The following is a 22,616-nucleotide window of genomic DNA, read 5'->3' as shown; positions in this document are numbered from 1 at the left end:
AAAAAAGATTGCAAACATAAAAAAGAATTTTAAATTCATTGTTTTCAGGAACGCAAAATTGTTGCTCTAAATTTCTTGGGAATGTATAAATCTCGTGAATAAAATCATTAAATTTATCAAATATATGCATCAACTGAATTAGTGGTCTACATTATGGCTCCGAAAAAGGATTAGATTATACTAAAACAAATGCTTTTATTTTTTTTATTTAAATTTCTATTAAGACGGTGATTTAAGTATGAGGACAAGACAAACGATGTAGCACTTTTAAACACAATTTGTAGAAATAAAGAAATATTTCAGCAAAGCAAATATTCATCTTTAATTAAAACATTTAGCCATGATGGGTACGGTCACCTAAAACTTCTGGAGGATATTTCTCAATAAATCAAACAGTAATTATATATTTATAACAAAATGTTTACATCATTTATATTTACAAAAATAAAAACAAAAACAGATTCGCTCGAACTAAAACAAAAAAAAATCTCATTTTCCTTACCTAACAGATCAACTTGGTAACTTGGAGTTGGACGGTAACTCAACGGAAGGAAAGTATTTGCAAAAAAGCCAATTTTACGTATCATTGTTGTTGTTTTTCTTCTGGTTATTACTCAAAATTGCTAATACGACTGAGGAGGTTGGGAAAGTTGCTCCTATCTTGCTCACTGTGGATACGAACTTAACAACAATAAATTATTAGGATGAAACAGGATGCAGCTATTTGACGTCAGGGCTTGCGGGACTACCCAGCTATCAGCTCGCCGTTGATGTCCCTGTAGAGATCGTTGTTGTTTCCGTACAGTCCTTCCGAGTCGACACAGTTTACGTTGGTCCACCAGTCGCACACCCGGACGGCCTAAAAACAAAAAAACATAAGTTAATTTCGAGAGCTTTTTCCTGCTAATTCAGACAGCATTAGCATATTGGTCAAGTCGAGCAGATTGTGGGGGGACTAGCAATTCAAAGCGGGGTTTGCGACAATACTTGATTGAACACGGTTCCGTTGGGGCACAGGAACGAGAACATGTATCCGTTGGGCAGACACCAGTGCCAAACCTGGCAGCGGGCTTCAACGTCCGCGTAGTACCCGGGCACTTTGTCTGAACAGCGGAAGGTCAGCCCGGACGGGATGCGCTCGAAGGCCGGGTAGTCTACGTCCGGCTCGTAGCCGAAGATTTGCTGGAATGAAAATAAAAAGTGAATTTTGAGGCATATATTTATGTGAACATTTTTTTTACAACGTTATTTCTCAACACACTCAAAAAAATGAGTTCGCGTAAACGTCAACAGCGTTCATGCCAACGGGAACCAGGAAGAAAACTGTTCACTTTCATGGTGCAATGCACTATAAAAGTTGAACAGTTTTCTTCCTGGTTCCCGTTGGCATGAAGGCTGTTCACGTTTACGCGAACTCATTTTTTTGAGTGCATAAAAACATTTCCATTGTTTGTCGACACAACTTCGTCAAATGCTAAATGATTGTTGACGATTTGGTAAATAATAAATAATTACATCGTCAAAACATTTTTCTTATAACTAAAATATTATTCAATGTTTAATATTTAAAACGAAAACATAAAATCGGTATTGGTTAAAAAAAATCGTTGCAAATAGTTTTCAAAATTAATGTTACTTCCCTGAGGCTCCCTCCCTCAACCCCAAAATTTTCCCAAAAAAATCAGTGTACCGTTCACAGTTAGGGTATCCAATTATCACAGGACTTGAGTTTCCCAAGAAAACAACTTTAGAAATTATGAGTTTTCCCGAGATTTCGGTAAATTATCAAATGATCACAAAACCAACATTTTTTAAATAGATTTGAAGTTTTTATTCATTAATTTTTTGTACAAATTTAGTTTCATCAAAGTCGTTGTTGTTGTTGTTAATTCATTTATTTCTGGCAGCCTTCTTGGTCATTCGCATTCGCATTCTAAATGAAACCAATTGATCAAAAAGAATATCATCCTGTTTCATAAATTATTTCCAGAGTTTTTTTAAAGGACCAATAAACTATTGTCTTTCATATGTTTCAAATCAAAAAAATCAAACCATCCACATTAACGACCCCTGGGTCTTTTGTGGTCTCTATTGCAAGTTTCTGCTTGAACCTAGGAGTCCGAAGGCTTGAATGGGGAGAGCACCCAAACCTCTTTCTACTCCAAGGAACCTTCCACCCCAGTGTTTGAACTGACGACCTTTGGATTGCGAGTCCAACCGCCGCCAGCGATTCCACCGGAGTAGGCTTGGTTTGGTGTGTTGTTTGTACTTATGGCATGGAGACGACTCCTACACCTGGAATGACTTAACGGCCTAACAACCAAGGCCGGGACCGACATTTTACTTCCTCATCCGATGGAAGGTTGGAGCAGATGGGAATCGAACCCAGAATCATCCGCCTACAAAGCGGACAGCGTAACCATTCGGCCACGCACTGCCATATGTTTATAGGACCTAATTAAAAAAAACTCTAGATTTCATCTAAAATAAAAATTTCAATAAATAATGGGAACAGTTATTTCAATTAAATGTTATGTTGTTTTTACTTAATCAGTAGCCTTAAATTGAAAAAAGTCTGAACTATTTCAACAAAAAATCAACGTTGTTTCAACAAAAATCGGATTTGAACGCACTTTCCATCAAATTTTAATCAGCAAAAACGAGGGTAGATTCTACAAAAATACCTATTTTATTTTACAAAAATGTCCTGATTTAAAACAACAAAATTAAAGGGTTGACTCAAAAAAATATTTTGTTGGTTTGATTCAACAAAATATTTTGTTGAATCAAACCTTGTACAGGCTGATTCTACAAAATATTTGTCTGCGTATATCAAAAGCTAAGTTAAAAAAAAATAAAGCACGTTTGATTTTTCAATAGAGCGTCTCCAACAGAATAAATATTTAATGAAAAAATAAAAAAATTCAAAATTTTTGTTGCTAAAACTCGGTGAAAAATAATGAAAAAATTGAAAACGAACTTTAAATCTCATATAAATGAGGGTTTGAAAAAAACTGAACTCATGCGAATTTAACTAAAAACCAAAAAATCGTGTAAAATAATCAAAGTTTTAGGCCGATTGCAGATTTGTTATGATTTAAGTTTTCATTCGATTAATAAACCAACAAAAAACCCAAAAAACCAAAAATTTCGAAATATTTGTAAAATAATGATAACAATGGTGCATTTATCCAACGAGATTTACCAAGTTTGATATATACGACGAGTTGTAGTTGTTTAACGAGGATCACCGAGTTGGATAAATACGACGAGTGCTGACAAAATTAGGGTTTGCAATTAGTTGCATACATTTTTTTGCAATTTCGAAAAACGGATTTTTAATTGGAAATTCAAAATCAATGTGTATTCAGTCTATTCACCAATTTTTCGACACAAGTACTTAAATGTTGAACTTTTCAGTACCCATTCAAATTGTCATAAATTGTCATCGAAATTTTCTTCCTCTTGGAATAAGAACTTTGTCTAATTGATGGAATTTCGTGTTGTTTTAATTATCTCCCTCACCGATGGGAAAATCACCACACATTGGCAACATCCAAACCCTGGTCGTCAACGAGTTGCCCCATCCAGCCCTAGTGTTGAGCGACAATTGGTTCACATCCAAACGCATCCAAACGTTTGAAACATAATGACCCATAAAGTGGTAATTTGTCTTGCCATTGCTCCAAATAAGACGACCCAGCCGAGAGGAGTCACGACAACAGCGGACAGTAGACGACTCTCCTCATGCCACCAAATGCATGGGAAAATTTGCAACAGGGGGCGTGAAATTCAAATTGTGGCCTTTGTGGCTCTGGGGATGTGACTAAAATATGACAACATCAGTCTGTGAGGGGTCTCAAGTTCAAGCAATACCTCCCTGGTGGGGAGTACCCTTGCATGTATCTCAGCCAAAACATCCTCGGATTTAAATTCGCTCTAAGCTGTTTATGGTGATAATTAGTCTCAAGTGGTCTTATTAGATGGTATCCACTGCCAAACAAAGCAGTGTTACCTTGAATGGTGTGGTTAATATTTTAAGCATAAATTTAAACATAGTTTTGTATTTTACTTTTTTGAATTTTAATCATTAAAAGATACATAAAACATAAGACTGATTATTGAGAATTTTCATTCTGATCGAGAATATCCAACTCTTAACAAATATTAAATTAAAGCTGATTTATAATTGTTTTATCATTTTTGCATCAATTTATTTTCTTCTCTCAATTTTTAAACATAAATCAAACAAATATTTAATTACATTATCTCTAACTATAACAAATGATCGATCAAAATATTTGGTTAAACTTTTTTATCAGGGATGAATTGAAAAAAAATCCATCCATTCTTCATGTCCGAGTCTTCCATAAATTTGAAATTTACAACTAAAGACATTAATTTTCAAATGGCAAACTCATCCATCAAAAACCATCGGATAAAATACAGCCTAAGCTTGTCACGATTGGCCTGAACCAGTAATCTGAATTAAACCTAGCTTGGCAGTTGCTGATCTTCGCTTGAACCTTAGCCGCCGGGGCCCCTGCTATCGAAATCGCAATTCAATGATATAACTCGAATCTTGAGAGTTTTGTTTGTTTTTCTTCTAGCTGAGGCGCTGAGGGGGTGCATTCCGCCGTCGTTTGCAGCCGAAGCAGATGCAATCGAGATGAACAGCAACTTAACAGAAGAGTGCTTAATTTGCCGCCGAAAAGTGTGGCAAAAAAAGTGAGAGAGATAGAAAAGATGGAATGAAAATAAAGGTGAAATGAGGAGGGAAAAATATTTGCACTTCTTGGCTTTAGCTTGAAAGAAGTTTGATTGGAATGATATTGAGTAAATTTAAAGCAAACATGAGAATGAAACCACACTTTGGAAATGGGTCCAATCTCACCGCTAAGTGAAGAAAGGGCCATGTGAAACAATGGAAGTTTCAATGTTAAAATGAGGTCAAAGATGTTTATCCACCTGTATAATTTGTACACGGATAGACATCCTGTAAGATAATCTGGTAACTCTATGTTGTCGAATTTGTAACATCACAATATTTCTGAAATCGTCAATATTTTTTTTCGATTTCGGAAACATTTCGATTAGAGGTGGACAAAAACAGAGCAAACAGATTTTGGAGCTGAATCGACATATTTCGTTGGAGTTCTAATGCAACTTTCCCATTAATATTCATTGAAAGATATTTTAACACTACATAATAGTTTTCAAACCCATATTTCCAGTTTTCTAGTTTTTTTTTAATTACTCCAAAAGTAAAGCTGATTGATTTTCAAAGCCAAATTGCACAACTGACCGTAAAGATACATTAAAATACTGCCTGAGTACAGATTTGAGAATTTCAAAATGCTTATCTTGGAAAATTTTACCAAAAAACTATTAAAAAGCCCATGAGATTCTTTTTTTAAATAAATCCTCTTGCCAGATATTTTTTTTTGGCATTTATAGATTTTATCGATTAAATCAGAATCTAGATAAGAGTTTGCAGAATATTTTCTAAAAATAAAATCTAAGCAATTGACAGAATTTTAGCAGAAATAAACGCAATTTCGTAAATTAATAGCAATGTTATACAAAATCCAATAGTTAAGTTTGGGTGCTCTCCCCATCCCACTATTTCCCACTTTTTGAGAAATCTCGACAAAAACCTATGCTTTTAAAGCGAATCTTCTCTTTTTTTCAAATAGTTTATAAAAGTCCATTGAAAAAAAAACACCCCATTTTTTGAAAAAGAGCGAAAGAGCCGTTCAAAAGAGCCGCTCATTTTGATGAGCGAGCGAAAATGAGCGGCTCCTAAAAAAGAGCGGTTTTGCTCACCTCTAATTTCGATGTTTACAAATTCGACAACAAAGAGTTACCGGATAAGCGTACAGGATTTCTATCCGTGTAGGGAGAATTAAACTGATACAACATTGAACATTATGTTTTGTAACATTCAAGATATAACATGCAGTAATAATACATACTTTGGGTAAGATGATTTTCTGAGTCAATTTTAGGCATGAACTTATCACAAAATTAAACAGCTTCCAAGACTTATGACATATAAACGAGATTTGCACATCAAAATTATCCTTAAGATGATCCTACCAAAAACAGAAAAAAGAAAAGTTCTACTTTTCAGCAAAAATTGAACTTTTCAGCACTTGTATCCAAAAGTATTACTTTTCAATATTGTTTTTGTTTTTGACGGTGAATTTACTTGTTTAAAATAAAATTCCATTCCATTCGGAATTGCAAAATGTTGTAAGCAACTTGTTGCAAACCTTGACTTTTTCAGCACTCGTCATATTTATCCAACGCTGTAAACCTCGTCAGATAAATGTACGACTCGTGCTGAAAAAATCTGCCTTTTGCAAATTGCTGCATAATCTACTGTTTCCGGGGTAGCTTTATAGTCACCCTGTTTCTTTCAATTTTTAGATTAAAGGTGAAAAAATTGAGTTGATTATATCAAACGAACCTTCAGTATGGACATAAAAATGTAACATTTAAAAAATCACAAAAAAAAATAACTGGGCATATTAGCATTTAATAAACACATCATATAAATTTATGTTGAGATAAATAAATAGTTACGACTGCATTCAAGATTTAAACATAAAGATCGAATTATTTTTTAACAATGCTGTTAATCGATGAATCAACGTCATCGATGTCGTTGATCGTTGATTTAAACGTAATCGTAATCGCAGCCATCGTTGATTTAATCGTCAACGTCAACGGAGTCGTTGATTTAAACGGCGTTGATCAACGCGTTGATTATCGATAATCAACGAGTTGATCAACGACGTTCTTTTGTAGTTTCTAGAGTTTTATGAGGAAAGAATGATTTTTTCATAAATGTATTGATTGGGAAACATTCTCAAATAGATGTGACATGGTTGTTCGGGGATCCGGGTGTACCAAGAGGACCGAAGTGACCGGATTTTAAACCGTAATTTAAGCCCTAGCTAATTGCTGGTCACTTTCGTCTCCACTTTGGTTCCCAAGTCCAACCAGGATTTTTCGTATGTAAATGACACCGAGGACGGACTATTGGGAACCGAGATATAGTCGGATTAACACCGGAATTATTGTTCCGGCGGGTTCAGTAAGAGTCTCGCGTGGCTAAATAACGACAGAATTTGATTTTCTATGATACAATACTGAATTGACCACATGACCCATGTTCCAGAACCCAAATTGAGATCGGCCAAGCTGTCAAACTTCATGACAGACCGGAGTAGCTTCTTGCTAGTATTCAAAGAGTAAACAAAATATTTATGACCTACTGCGATCGGTTTTCGGCACCACAAAGAAGATTTATCTCTTGGGGTTCGATCGAAACTCATTGATCACCAACAGTAGGCTACTCCGGTCTGTCATGAAGTTTGACAGCTTGGCCGATCTCAATTTGTGTTCTGGAACATGGGTCATGTGGTCAATTCAGTATTGTATCATAGAAAATCAAATTCTGTCGTTATTTAGCCACGCGAGACTCTTACTAAACCAGCCGGAACAATAATTCCGGTGTTAATCCGACCATATCTCGGTTCCCAATAGTCCGTCCTCGGTGTCATTTACATACGAAAAATCCTGGTTGGACTTGGGAACCAAAGTGGAGACGAAAGTGACCAGCAATTAGCTAGGGCTTAAATTACGGTTTAAAATCCGGTCACTTCGGTCCTCTTGGTACACCCGGATCCCCGAACAACCATGTCACATCTATTTGAGAATGTTTCCCAATCAATACATTTATGAAAAAATCGTTCTTTCCTCATAAAACTCTAGAAACTACAAAAGAACGCCGTTGATCAACTCGTTGATTATCGATAATCAACGCGTTGATCAACGCCGTTTAAATCAACGACTCCGTTGACGTTGACGATTAAATCAACGATGGCTGCGATTACGATTACGTTTAAATCAACGATCATCGACATCGATGATATAAACGCCGTTGATTTCAACGATTAACAGCATTGTTTTTTAAATTGATGAGGATTTCTTTGAGCGGTGGAAATTGTCTTTTTTATAACCGATTGAGAATGAGAATAGTAAGGTATAATTTGGATAAAAATGCCTATTCTATCCCATTCTCCAAAATGGCCCATTCTTTAGAATTCCATTCCCAACTAATCTTCACTGTTGCTGTTTTAGAAAAAAGGCAATATTTATGAGAATAATGATATTCATAGAGAATTATCTTGCTTTTTGATTTCTTTAAATCTTATAAAAAGAAGGCGAAACTCTAAAAGTTCACAATTTTCTTAAATAACTTAACCATCTTTTACGAAAACAAAAAAAATATATTTCTCACAAATGGTTTGTTCTAGAGCACGTTGTTTTTTTTTCTTTTTTTTTTAGGAATGGTGCATTCTGAGAACGGGTCATTATAGGGATCCATACAATTTGCCAAATTTAGAATCAAGTCATTCTTAAATCCTAAATAAACAACTTTATATTTAATCAAATGATATTTGGTTTTAAACAATTTGAGGGGTTGCGCCATATGAATCATGCTTTAAAAAATTACAATTCATGCAAATAACTCTTTTTATCACTTCATTTCCGTCCTTCAGTTTTGTTACATTACCCCACTGATTTGATGATCCTTCAGTAGGTACACTCCAAACACGGACACGATGACGATGTACTTCCACATGGTTACGGCTTCTGCTGCTGCTTGTTGTCAGTCGAATAAGTCCAGCACTCCTTCGCTAATTTCAGCCTACTGGATCCTGCTCTGTTCACCACCACCTTTCAGCTATGCTTCCTGTTTCCTGCGGCACGTTTTGCTCCGTTTTAAACAAACTAGTTCAACCACCAACTTCTACAGGCTGTTCACTTTGTAAGGGTTTAGTGTTTGCAAAAAAGCCTATAATTTCACTCAGTTTTGCTTCTTTTTTTCTTACAACAATGATTCCAACAGTTAGTTCAGGAAGTGCACCGAATCCAACTCCAAACAGCACAAATTCCACACACTTTGCGCCGGCAATTTTATGTAATTAATTAATCCTCTCAGTTGCACCGATTTACCATTGAATGGTTCACACAATTTTTCGAGTGGCGCGCTTCTTCACGTTCAGTTCCCGCCAACAGCTTCTCTTCGCCACCCTCGACGGTAGTTGTTCAAGTGTGGCTTCACGATGCTGCTGCAGATGATCGGCTCAGCTCTCAATCAGCATCTCATTTGCACAATTTTCATCTCGATCTTCACAAAAGCTTCCGCCGATTCAACACTGTGTCACTTTTTTTTTTGTTGAGGTTGTTCAAATTGTTCAGTCCACAAAATTCGTAATCACTTGTTAAGGTTTAACTCCTTTGTACTCCCGGATGGCTTCACCTTAAAACTTTTCAATTCAGACAGTATTCCGCGCCCATTCACTAATTCAATTGATTGACGAGTTGATTCACCACAAAATCACAAAAAACGCCGCTTCTTCACCGAAAGCTCTCTTCTTCCTCTCTGGAGTTTAAACGAATAGTCAACCGACCAACCACAAACTGCAGCAGCAAGAAAGCATAAACCATCCCCGGCGAGATTAGCAGATCAAATGAACATGCAGCGTGGTGCGGCGGAGGAATTTATACATTAACACCACCCCCACCGAAGGGGGGAAAACGGAGAGCTTTGGGGGTGCGTGAAGAATGACGACGACGACGACGCGATGCTAAGAAGCCGGTGAGGTTTACCGCGTGAGCTTTTTGCTCGCGGAGACAACTGACCGTGGAAGTGTTGAGAATAAATTAGACTAGTTAATTTTTGGAAAATTAATCAATTCGAATAATCATAATACTGCTCTGTTTATTGACTATTAGCTTTTTTTCATGGTAAAGCTAGTAAAAAACCATGTAGGATAGATAGTTATATTTGATTTACAATTGGTTAATTATTTAAATTTTTAAACAATTAAACAATTAAACAATTAAACAATTAAACAATTAAACAATTAAACAATTAAACAATTAAACAATTAAACAATTAAACAATTAAACAATTAAACAATTAAACAATTAAACAATTAAACAATTAAACAATTAAACAATTAAACAATGAAACAATTAAACAAAATTGTAAATTGTAAATTGTAAATTGTAAATTGTAAATTGTAAATTGTAAATTGTAAATTGTAAATTGTAAATTGTAAATTGTAAATTGTTAATTGTAAATTGTAAATTGTAAATTGTAAATTGTAAATTGTAAATTGTAAATTGTAAATTGTAAATTGTAAATTGTAAATTGTAAATTGTAAATTGTAAATTGTAAATTGTAAATTGTAAATTGTAAATTGTAAATTGTAAATTGTAAATTGTAAATTGTAAATTTTATAATTAACAGTGAAGTTGGCAGCGAAAAAACCCTAAAAAAAGTTTGAAATGTTTAATTGTTTAACTGTTTATTGTAAAATCACGTTTCTGCGATTGTCAAAGGTTCTTTTACCGTTTTGAAAAAAAAATCTTTTCTCCGATTTTTTTTCACATCGTGACATTTTGCTGTGTAGTCTTTCTCTAATTCACTTCATAATGGTTAAAAAGTTCAACCCAAATGTTTTATAAATTGCAGAATTACATATTTCAAGGTCACGATCACATGTCATGTCATCTTGTAGTTTAGTATCCCTAAGTCTTTAGAAAAAATTTGAATATGTATTTTTTTCCAATATCGTGATCCTTCACCATTAGACAAGTATCCATCAACTCAACTTCAAGGGTGAGATTTCACCCTAACAAACTTTGAAGTCTCAAGTTCATTCGACGCCATCGCGAGCAAACACCGCCTTTGAAGTGGTGCGCTGCAGCAGTTTGCATTAATGCTCAAAACCTGCATTAATTCTTCCAGTTACACGCGGAGGTCGGCAAAGAATCAGATCTTTGAAAAAGGCAAACCGCGCCAACCCCGCCCAAAATGCAAACCACCGCCTCAAGAACAATGGATCTCGAGGTCTGTCTGCGAGCGCCACCGGTGCGGTGTTGAGCTTTGGGTCAAAGAAATTACTTTACCAGAACTGACGACCGATTGCGGCAACCCCGCTGGAGACTTGAACGTTCCGCAGCGACGAACCTGGCTGCTGGCTGCAGAGAGAACAATTTGTTCAACAATGCAACGACGTGAGACAGTGTGATCGCTCAAAGTGCATTCAAAACGGTAGCGGAAACGGAAACTCGCAGTCATTTGAGAGCTTGAAACTTAAACTTGCCCGAAAGATGGAGAAGAAGGGTGTCGAAATAGTGAAATCTTCGCTTATGCCAATTAGTTGGTTGATTTTCCTGAGGTGTAACGTTTCGAAAGAGATGATCTCTGGGGAGTTGTTAAAATGTAAATGAATTTGCGCTTGTTATTTTTTATTGAGTCTTTCTTCTACGTCAGTCAACCTTAAAACCGTTGGCCAAATTCTGAACAACTTTTAAGGTTGCTCAATGCTAGCGCCGACGGTGTGAACTATTCTTTTAGCAATACTAATACATTTCGACATTCGACTTCCTTCGAAAAACAATCATCAAATAATTGATTCAAATATGTTTGCCTCCCAAGACCATATGCGGAGCGAATTGCACAATTCGATTCCAATCTTAAAAGGTCGCAAAATTAAGTTCACACTGCCCAGCGGATTTACCTTTGACCGATCTGATCTTCTTTTCGGCTGGTGTGAGAAATGTCCCCAATCGGTCGCTCATCTTTCAAGGCATCCAACGACAATGTTGTATGGAAAACCGCGTTGAAAGACCACGGCTATAAGGCAGCCGTGAGAGGGCATGAAATTGCGAAAAATCGCCAAAATATCGTGCATTGCTACAAGGTGAGTTTATATTTTGGAGGACAATGTGACATCAATTACCTGCCGCACAATATGATTATGTTTCGTCAGCTTTTGCGTGAACGTTCGTTGGAAGCAGATTTTTCATCTAGATTATAGCGATGAATGGAAATGTCATAAGTGGATTAAAAAAATCGGAAAGGTGTTTTTTTCAAGAAATGTGCAGCTTGAAATTGGGCTGTTTTGGAAATTATTCCTTATTTAATGGCAAATTCAATGTCCACAAAAAAACGTTTTTTCCATCGAAGTAAATTATTATATCAATTGTTTAAAAATCGGCATTTTGAAATGTTTGACAAAGAGTCGAAAGATATAAGTTAGAATGTCTGATTAGTTTGAAATACTTCGTAACAGCCATCATGACCTCCAACACTTATTTGACGCTTGATCAAATCGGATTCATCATTTCATTTCATTTTTCTATAAAGAGCATTAATGAAACGCCCTTGTTTGAAAACATTGTCATCTCACAGAAAAATTACTTATATTTTAATGCATCAATATTACTGATAAAAATATTTCATAAAATGGAATCCATTATTTCAATAAATTATGCCGTTGCAAATATTTTTTGAGGATTATGTCTAGGGCTAGTTATTATTTACGGCAAAAATCGAAATTACACGGCATGCCAATTACAAAACATTGAAATTTGACGGCAATTTCACGGTACTCTAAAATCTGCTCAAAATAAACATAAAAATGTATTTTTTAGCCAAATTATAAACAGAAAAGTGTCTTAAAAGTTCGCAGTAGTTCTAGATACAAAATAAAACCCCCTGACACAAATTATTTAATAGAAAAATGAGCATTTGATTAATTTTGCGAAGTTTAGAAGAATTTTCGTCAGTTGAATTTTAGATTTTCTGATTAGGTCTTACAAATAAGTGTAAACAGTGAGTGCATCCCGCTTACTCCGATGAACATTGACATTAGGTGTAAAAGGGATACACACAACGTTACAATTTGTTTATAGCACCTAATAAAAAAATGTCAAGAATTTATGATTCAGCTTTTTCCATTTTTTTTCCTCCAAAACTGAGCACGTCCTGGACCTCGAATACATCATAACTAGAATCATTAAAATAAGTGCAAGAAAGGGTTTTTTTTGGCTATCCATCATTTTAACAATAGAAAAATTTCAGTATTTTAATAAAGTTCAAGCAAAACTTCATCAAAAGCAGTTTTTTCATTTAACGGTACACATCAACCATCGCTTTTGCACCCAGATTTCTGTTACAGACATTTTAGTATCTTCAAAAATACGGGAACTATCGATATGATTTTTTATTCATCCCCTAAATTACAGTCTTCAAAGTTATTTACAATAAAGTTTGACCATTTTGACAATCAGATTCTTTCAGGATTGGGTCCGTAAGTTTGACAAATTTGGAATAAGAAGACAACAACTTCTTCGGTTGCTGTGCACCCTTAAAAAAAATGGTTTAAAAATACATGTATTATTTTACAAATCAATTTGATTAACCATCTACAACCCAACCCCGCCTTTAGACGGGCTTCGATTTAAAAAAAATTCAACAAATTTTTGATCGTTAAAAAGCATTGGAAAGAAGAACTCTTGAAGTTTTAGAAAATTTATGGGTTGGAAGTTTCCCAAGTAACAATTTAAGTTTTAAAACGATCTAGAAGAGATTATTAAGAGTCGTTGGCCAAAAATGGTTATAAAACATTTTAGTCCTACATGCTGTACTAAACACGAGTTAATGCTGAGTTAAGTGTAAAGTGAGCCATTTTAGGAGGTTATGAAGATCAATTTTGAAGGATGTTTTAAAACGATATAATCTAGCAAATAAGTTTGATCAATGTCTTCAAAGACTCTTGCTGACTTAAATAAATCTCGTGTACATGATAAATGGTTTTGGAGTATCCTGGAAGACTTCTTAGCGACTGAAATAAATCAAGATATAAATGGAACAGCTCTTGAAGAAAACCAAACGTGCCTTAACTAGATCTTATTGAATTCAAAAATATTATCATCGAAACCATTCTGTCTTATGGTGTACCCTACTTGATAAACAAGTATTAGAAAATTATACAAGAAAAAAAATTACAAGAAAAATGCTATGATATTGAAAAATAAAACATGCATAATTTAGTGAACATATCCAAAAAGTTCATGCCATTAAAAAATGATCGAATAATTTTTCAAGATGCCTCGAAAAAATACTTCTCGCCTTGTTGAATCTTTAAATAACCTACAAGATTTTCATGCCAAAATACGTTTAATTTCTGATATCTCTCAAATATTCAACATGGCTGCGATTTTTTGCCCAATTTCTTGTCTCTCAATATGGCGAAAATCGTTAAACCATTCTTTTCTTGATTAAAAACATGTTAAATGTAATTATTCTAAGCATGCTCTTGGTGGAGACTTCTGAAGAACTGTAGGACTTGTGAAAGACTTGATATTGCTTTAACCAAGACTAAATCACGCGTTGCACTGGCCGTAGCGCATGCTTGTATCGATGGTGGAAAATAGATCCGGGTAGTGAGAATTTCTGGACCAACACGGGAAAAGGGTGGACAAAAATTTCGACTGTGTAGCTAATTTTCAGGTTCACATTACTCGGACACTCAAACAACAGCAATCCTCTCCAGCTATCTTCCGCAAAGGGGATTTAGATGAGTAGTTACCTGTTGTCTAAGAACTTTAATAATAATTATTCCAAATTTGTATGCGCCCTTTTTGATTGTTGCTGTAGATTTGATCATAATTTTCTCTCTAAATAAATAAACACAATAATAGCTCTGTTTTTTTTATTCATATAACATTAACAATACTGCGGAAAAACATGCCACATGACAAAACGTATTCCAAAGTGTCAATTATTTGGTTTGGCTTTATTTCGTCACATATTCTATATTTCACTTTATCATGAACATGATCATGGTTTTCGTCACTTTTTCTTTATTTCACATTCACATTTACAGCGTTTGTCATAGGTTTCATCCGCCACAGAAAAAAATAATCACAAATAACCAAGCAAATAACACTTTTTATTCTCTTATTAATCGATCACCTAACCTCTAAACTGTACTGAACAAACTGAGCGTAGCAATACGTGCAACAAAATATTCATGGTTTAATTAAACCATTTCTAAAACTGAAGAGTTTTAATCTTATCTTCAGGAAGCCGTTGTGAATATAAAACATTCTTGAACAAATCAACTTATTCTTGGACAAGAAAATGCCGTTTTGGAAGTTGAAATAGTTAATTTGAACGCTAGTCAAGTTAATAATTAAAAAAAACACATTTGCTGCCTCGTTAGTTGTCATCCAATGATGGATTACGAATCAGCATAGACATTGCACAACATCAATTTTCTTCAATCCTCAGAAAAAAATCACAAACTAGGAACGACATGGTTCGACTGCCCTTGAATAATTTTAACCGCAAACAAATCACTTTTCGTTTTAAATGGTTTTCACAGAGATAACAACAATAATGGTAACGGAATTTTTATTTCATAATCTGTAAATTCACACAAAATATCTCCTGCAACTGCGCTGCTGCTGCTGCTCCATGATTGAAATGTTGCTTATGACAGCTAAAGTCCTACGGTTTTGGAACATGCCACTGCTAGCACAATTGGTTTTAAGATGGTTTTATTTGAGTCACTAGAAGAATGCTTGAAAATCTTAATAAAACCAATAAATAAAACTTGTTCCGACAGTCTTGAAAACCTACTAGAAAAGTTTTCAAGATATCTTGAAAGAAAAGCGAGGGTAGAACTTGATAGGATAATTCAAAGTTGTTATGAAACTTGGTAACATTTTCCAAAGCTTTAATAAAACTTGTGAAGAGTATTAGGCAAATCGTTTGTTACTTGGGTTTACTTGTTTTATGTGACTTTGCCACATTTTTTGGGGGAATGCCTCTACGCATTTTTTTACAGTTTAAATGATAAAGGTGCTATTTTATAACATTTTATAGCAAATTGAAAAAGTGACGTAAAAACATTTAAAAAATAGTTAGGCAAAATGTAATGACAGTAGGTGGTAGAATAGGCCAAATAATATTAAAAACAAACATAAACTAAACAAGATAAATGCAAATTAATATACTAAAAATAAAACAAGAAAACAAAAAACAAGGGAAAAACAATTTGGGCAGTAGAGGGTTAGAACACATAATTTATATTCAAAATATTAAAATGCAATTTGTTCGTCGTTGCTTAAAATCGTTGATTAATTAAAATATTTTTTTTTGCGTTTTTCTTTCAAAGAAGTGCTGATTAATGTTCGTTTCAAATCTGTTTGGAATTTTGTGTAATAAAAAAACTATTTGCATTTTTTTATATTTTAATGAACAATATTTTCAAAAAATAGTTGTAGATCGGACATGAAAAACTTTTTTATTTGTAAACTGCTTTTAAAACGCTTGTTACACACTTAAATTTTTATGCCGAACTTCGGCAAAATACTGCCGAAATCAAAACAACTTATCGCTCGGCAGAAATATATGCCGAATCTCAGCAAAATGGGAGTCATTCTACCGAATTCTCGGCGAAAAATTACAGTTAATATGCCGAAGTTCGGCATTTTTCTGCAGAAAAAATCAGTTGTTCTGTTTTCGGCAGAATTCTGGCGAGCTCGAAAATCAAAAATGACTGTGTAGAAATCTTGTAAAATGCATGTAAAATGAATTAAAAAATAAAGCTTAAATGCACTGAGTAGTGATTTATCAATTGAATATGTGAAATTTCGTCACGGTGTTTCCCAAAATTCACGGCATGGGTCGAATTTCACGGATTACGCGGCTTCCGTGAAATCGCGAAAAATCACTAGCCCTTTTTATGTCCCTCGACTCTGGCCAAAGTTCAGGGGGGAGTAAAAGAATGAAATGGTATTACCATTTGAATGAAAAAGTGTTTTAAAATGCATTTCACACCTGCCCAGTTGTTTTGCAACCATTAGTTTTAGAAATATCTACACAGTAAAAAATTGTCTAGTTTTGGAAGGTTGAATATTACCTATTTTATGATGTATTTTGGAGGTAATTTAGAAAAAAAAAGTTCTTAAACCGCCACGTTTGTATTATGCTACCTCAAGTCAAGTTCAGGTAAACGACCGGTCAAATCTTGATAGTGACTGTTTACGGTAGTGATTATAGGGTAACAGCCGCTGGCTTGTGCCCTATCGAACGTCAAAATCAGCTTCCGAGTCACAATGGTTTAACCCCTTGCATCGCCAACTCATAAAGGGCAAACGAATGATGGTTCTGGTCATAGTTGTTCGTTCTTGGTACTCTCATGACCCGAGGCGGTTTAGAATTCACTTACCATTTACTTAAACAACTAGTGATACATGATTGCTCCCACATGCTGCTACACGGTAGGCAGGTGCGTGAGGTATAGGCGCGAGCATAATTGGACATGGTTTGGCTGTTGAAGCCCCGCAAGATGGCCATTAGCCATGCCAATGCAATGTCGAGGGGGGGCAGAACTAGCTTTTGTCACATTAGAGTGGGTTGTGTCCACAGAGCGACTCCCAGAGACACCTCTCGATGTGTGAGCAAAGCTTCCCACAAACGTTAGTCTCACACAAGGGGGGTTGGGGCAGTTCTATTGTAATCAACCACCTAGACTTAATCACTCTATTATATGCACTGCACTGGCGATGGTGGTCAAACTTTGGCTTGAAGAACACCACGGTTCTGCCTTCTGTCACTCCATAAAATCGTGTTAGTTTTTAATTACCTGTGAAACTACGCGGTGCAACACCTTTGGCGGTGGCGGTGCCTTGTGCACCCACAGCTAATGTGGACAAATTTTGAATTATGCTGCTGGATGCAGTTTTTCCAAGCAATATTGGCTGTGAATGAACTTGAGAAGCTTTGAAAAGGGGGGTTGTACTAGTGGTTAGAAGAAAGATATTTAGTTGGTTTTGACTCTCACCGTTGAAGGTCACTCAATGGAAATTTTGAACAAAGTGGTAGAAGAATTTTTTAAACTGTTGAAAAAGGTTTAAGCTAGCAGTTGAGTTGATAACACTGATGAAAAAGTAATTTATAAATTTCGTAAATATATTTTTATATGAATCAGATTTAAAGTTTCTAATCTATCGCCACAATCCGACTAAATAGTATTTAAATTGCAACAAAACATTCGCATAACGCATTCGGTACCCACGTGGCCACCGCACGCGTTTGTACGTGCGCGAAGAAGCGTCAATAAAGCAGATCATCATCCGGTTATGTAAGATCCCTTCGGCAAGAAGAATGAGCCGCCGTAAAACGTGGCAACATACACCGCTACTACCACAAAAGTGTGCTGCAGACAAATTATTTGCAGTCATCCAGTTCTCGAGGTCCCGCGGTGGCCGCCTGAACCGACCTACCGTGACCACGTGTACCTCCTCAGCCGACCAGTAGCAGCAGTAACGTGGTTGGGCCATTTCCTTCCTCGAGGGTTTGAAGGGGGTGGCAGATTAAAATGGTCATCTCAGATTTTTTTTTTTTTGGTTTTTGTTGAAATACAAAGAACATCAACAGTCTCCCAAATGTAAAACAATGTAATGATTTTAAAATATTCAATTTGTGTGTGTGTTTTCAAAGCCAAATTCGTTGACCGGCATTATGGCAAAGTATTAAATGAAGAAAAAAAACTAGATTTATTTTCAAAATCAACCATAGTTTAGCCCATTTTCCCAAAGAAGTCGCGGGGGTGTTAAGGTACTCTTCTTCGACCCTAGTGAGCCCTATCAAGACTTCTGAACAGCTCGGTGAAGATGATACCCTCACCCCGTGCGATGATATTTATTCTCCGCGTGAAACCTCCCTCCAATGCACAGTGGTCCGAAACCGAAATCTAGCGTGACAAAATTGATAGCGGCAACACGTTAAGATTTAGAGTTTGGTGTCTTCGAGACAAATGATAGGGGCATCTTTTGGTATGGTGGGCATAAGGGTGGTCCAAATTTTAGGGTGGTTCAGAATTTTTATTTTGGCGGGATGACGAGATAGCGCTTTGGTGTCTTCAAAAAAGTTGTAGGGAACACCATTCTGAGCAACTATGCTCAAGGACACAAAGCTCTATCTTCCAACGGGAAGTTTCTAGAGCCATTTTTGTAATTTAGGTTGAGGTGTTTATGAAAAAATGAGTTTTTTGAATTTATCAACTCAGGCTTATGTCGTAGCGAGTTGAAGTCTTCTAGACATTTGAAGAACTTATCAAAACACACATTTATCTTCCAAGAGAGTGAAAATCGGACTTTTTAAACGAAAGTTATAGCCAAGATACGATGAAAAAGACGCCATTTTGCAATGCGAATAACTCGAAAAGGTGGTGGAGTTTGACCTCGCTCTTAGAAGCATCTGAAAGTATGAGCCGCCACATTCAATTTAATTATTTGCTTGATTCCTGAAATATTTCAGTAAAAACTTGTTTCTTCTTTTACAACAACTAGATCATTTTGTACATTTTTTGGACCTTCTAGACAATTGTAGAGCTTGTCAAAATGAACAGTTTTGTTCATGGAAATCAAATTTTGGTCAATTCTATCAAAATTTATGGGCAAAAAACGATTTTAAAAGGCTCATTTTCAAATTGAGATTAAATGAGTTAAACAAAAAAAAACCTCCGAGATATTTTCAGCAAATGTACCCTAGAATGTGTGCTTTCAGATGCTTTCAAGAGCGAGGTCAAACTCCACCATCTTTTCAAGTTATTCACAATTCAAAATGGCGTCTTTTTCATCGTATTTTGGCTATAACTTTCGTTCAAAAGGTCCGATTTTCACTCTCTTGGAAGATAAATGTGTGTTTTGATAAGCTCTTCAAATGTCTAGAAGACACCAACTCGCTAAGACATAAGCCTGAGTTGATAAATTCAAAAAACTCATATTTTCATAAACACCTCAACCTAAATTACAAAAATGGCTCTAGGAACTTCCCGTTTGAAGATAAAGCTTTGTGCCCTTGAGCAAAGTTGCTCAGAATGGTGTTCCCTACAAAATAAAAATTCTGAACCACCCTAAAATTTGGACCACCCTAATGTCCACCATACCAAAAGATTGACCCTGATCATTTGTCCCGAAGACACCAAAGCTCTAAATCTTAACGTGTGGCCGCTATCAATTTTGTCACGCTAGATTTCGGTTTCGGACCACTGTGCAATGCAGTCGCAAACCCAAATACTTTTGCCCATTATTCAGCGGCAACTGCTGCTCAACAGATTTGGCCTAGGGCAGCTGTGGCGGAGGGCTTCTTCTGGCCACGTGATGCCCCTTTGTCTTTTTTGAAGAACAGCAGCGCGCGCACTCCGTGTCGAAATCGCTTCTCATCGACCATTTCTTGCTGCTGAAGAGGTGACGACGACGAGGTTGCGGGTCTCAGGGTGGCCAACGGCTTAAATGACCACCACCGCGGTGGGACTCCCTTATTTCTCTTCGGATTACACACGAAAGTCCAAGAAGCGGCAGCCAAATGCGCTGTCAGTCAGAGTGGCGCTAGAAGAAAGAAGATGCAGTTTGGGAGGTTTGCGCTGTTTTCGAAACCTTCGCGAAATGATGTTTGTTGTTGATCTACTTGGGGCAGTTTTGTTTGATTTTGCCCGTTTAGTTTCGGATGGCATTGCATGGGAAAAAGTTACGAACTGGGCCGACCGGCAGTCGTCAAGCTAGCTTCTTTTTTTACTTTTTGTTTGGGTAACTTTATTTTTTGCAAACCTTCCACAAGTGGCAATTTGGCGAAGGTAAATATGCTTACCAAATCGCCAAGAAATGGTTCGACTTGTGGACGACCGACATTTACGTCAACGGGTTGATGGTAAGTTGGCAAGATTAAGAGCTTTTCACACGAGATTTTGTAATTTCAACAGTTCAAGAGTCTCACATTTTGGTGTTTCGCATGAACATAGATGTCGATGTTCAATAAACAAAAAATACTACTTATCTTTTAATAAAGAAAAAACTAATGTTAAATGATGGTTTGCAAGAATTAATCTAGTATCTTTTTAAGTATTTTAGTATTTTAGTATTTTAGTATTTTAGTATTTTAGTATTTTAGTATTTTAGTATTTTAGTATTTTAGTATTTTAGTATTTTAGTATTTTAGTATTTTAGTATTTTAGTATTTTAGTATTTTAGTATTTTAGTATTTTAGTATTTTAGTATTTTAGTATTTTAGTATTTTAGTATTTTAGTATTTTAGTATTTTAGTATTTTAGTATTTTAGTATTTTAGTATTTTAGTATTTTAGTATTTTAGTATTTTATTATTTTAGTATTTTAGTATTTTAGTATTTTAGTATTTTAGTATTTTAGTATTTTAGTATTTTAGTATTTTAGTATTTTAGTATTTTAGTATTTTAGTATTTTAGTATTTTAGTATTTTAGTATTTTAGTATTTTAGTATTCTAGTATTTTAGTATTTTAGTATTTTAGTATTTTAGTATTTTAGTATTTTAGTATTTTAGTATTTTAGTATTTTAGTATTTTAGTATTTTAGTATTTTAGTATTTTAGTATTTTAGTATTTTAGTATTTTAGTATTTTAGTATTTTAGTATTTTAGTATTTTAGTATTTTAGTATTTTAGTATTTTAGTATTTTAGTATTTTAGTATTTTAGTATTTTAGTATTTTAGTATTTTAGTATTTTAGTATTTTAGTATTTTAGTATTTTAATATTTCTGTATTCGCATTTTCAAAGAGATCAAAGAGATAAATGACAGTCAAAAAATAAATATTTAAAAAATAACCCCTTTTTACATTCTGTTTCTATAACTTGAATAAACGTTTTCTCAAATTCACCCTTGAAAAAGCTAACATACGGCTCACGATAAGCTGCTGTTATATTGAATAAAGCAAGTTTTTTTTATCTATTCTGCTGGCCAAACATTTATGAATGGGTTTGGAGGGTGCAACAATGTTGCTCAGCCACGGGTCGGTCACAAGTGCGAAAGTTTAAACAGTTTGTAATTAACTATCGCTTTGACTGGTAGCAGTTGAATGTCTGGTCTGGTGGTACAATGCCCCTCTAGGGTGTTGTACTGAGATAATCGTAATTGGTTTCATTCATTTTATCTACACCAAATTTTTTGTCCTGTAATCGCACTACTGGTATGTTTAACAATAGACACCTTTAATTGAGGGTTTTGCGCGACGTCTTTCGGATTCAGTTTACCTTTTTGACGTCGGGAATTAGTCACGACGGCTAAGACACTTAGTTTGGAAAAGGGTCAAACCCTTAAAAAGTTTTTCCCTCGGGGCAAACTCGAAAGATTGTTATTACATCTAGGTGCCACTGTAGACCTCCTCTTTGAACAAAAAAAAATGCATTTAATGATGAACGGTAGTGTTTTGATAACAACCATCACAACAGCTTTTAACCACTGCTGACGACATTCATCGATGGCATAACGCCAAAGTATTACGGTCAACCTTCCATGAAAGAAGCCCTTCGGCCCAAAACAGCAAAACGTCCCATGCCTCAATCCTTCAGTGGCTGGCCAACAACGCTCAACTAATTATACCCACACTTTAAATTGCAGCTCTGAAGGTGCGATTTGTGTACACGCGCAAGCCATCTTCCAATTTGGTTGGATTACTGATGACTGAAATTAGACAATTATTCAATTTTGAGCAAATTACACGATTTAGCGCAATACTTGGACGCCGGACAAATTAGCGAAGCCTTCGGCAATAAAACAGGATTAATTATGAATGTTCTTTGAAACATGAAGGTATTTGAATCTACAGGCCGGATACTTTTATTAATTAGACTGTTGGTCTTTTTTAATGTGTTTGGAGGAGGGTCAAACATATCTAAAAATCTTAATTTTAGAC

General features: G+C 35.3%; 1 protein-coding gene across 1 annotated transcript; it reads right to left on the bottom strand.

Annotated features, from left to right (window-relative positions):
- Positions 1 to 388: 388 nt before the first annotated feature.
- On the bottom strand, positions 389 to 9,642 carry LOC120420103 (U-scoloptoxin(01)-Er1a). Its single transcript, XM_039583050.2, has 3 exons — positions 8,588 to 9,642; positions 988 to 1,182; positions 389 to 859 (listed from the first exon to the last, which is right to left on the bottom strand). The coding sequence occupies exons 1-3, from the start codon at positions 8,654 to 8,656 to the stop codon at positions 746 to 748; spliced, it is 378 nt and encodes a 125-aa protein (XP_039438984.1). The 5' UTR covers positions 8,657 to 9,642; the 3' UTR covers positions 389 to 745.
- Between the last annotated feature and the right edge of the window lie 12,974 nt (positions 9,643 to 22,616).

The sequence above is a fragment of the Culex pipiens genome, chromosome 3 (genome assembly GCF_016801865.2).
Source record: "Culex pipiens pallens isolate TS chromosome 3, TS_CPP_V2, whole genome shotgun sequence".
Lineage (NCBI taxonomy): Eukaryota > Metazoa > Arthropoda > Insecta > Diptera > Culicidae > Culex > Culex pipiens.
The sequence above is the reverse complement of the archived record's forward strand: the minus strand, read 5'-3'. Positions and strand labels throughout refer to the sequence as shown.

Excerpts from the sequence above, each read along its gene's own strand:
- LOC120420103 (XM_039583050.2), bottom strand. The coding sequence starts at position 8,656 with ATGTGGAAGTACATCGTCATCGTGTCCGTGTTTGGAGTGTACCTACTG. Across the intron at positions 1,183-8,587 it reads AGGATCATCAAATCAGTGGG|CAAATCTTCGGCTACGAGCC; the intron begins GTAATGTAACAA and ends TTTTCATTCCAG. Across the intron at positions 860-987 it reads ACGGAACCGTGTTCAATCAA|GCCGTCCGGGTGTGCGACTG; the intron begins GTATTGTCGCAA and ends TTTTGTTTTTAG.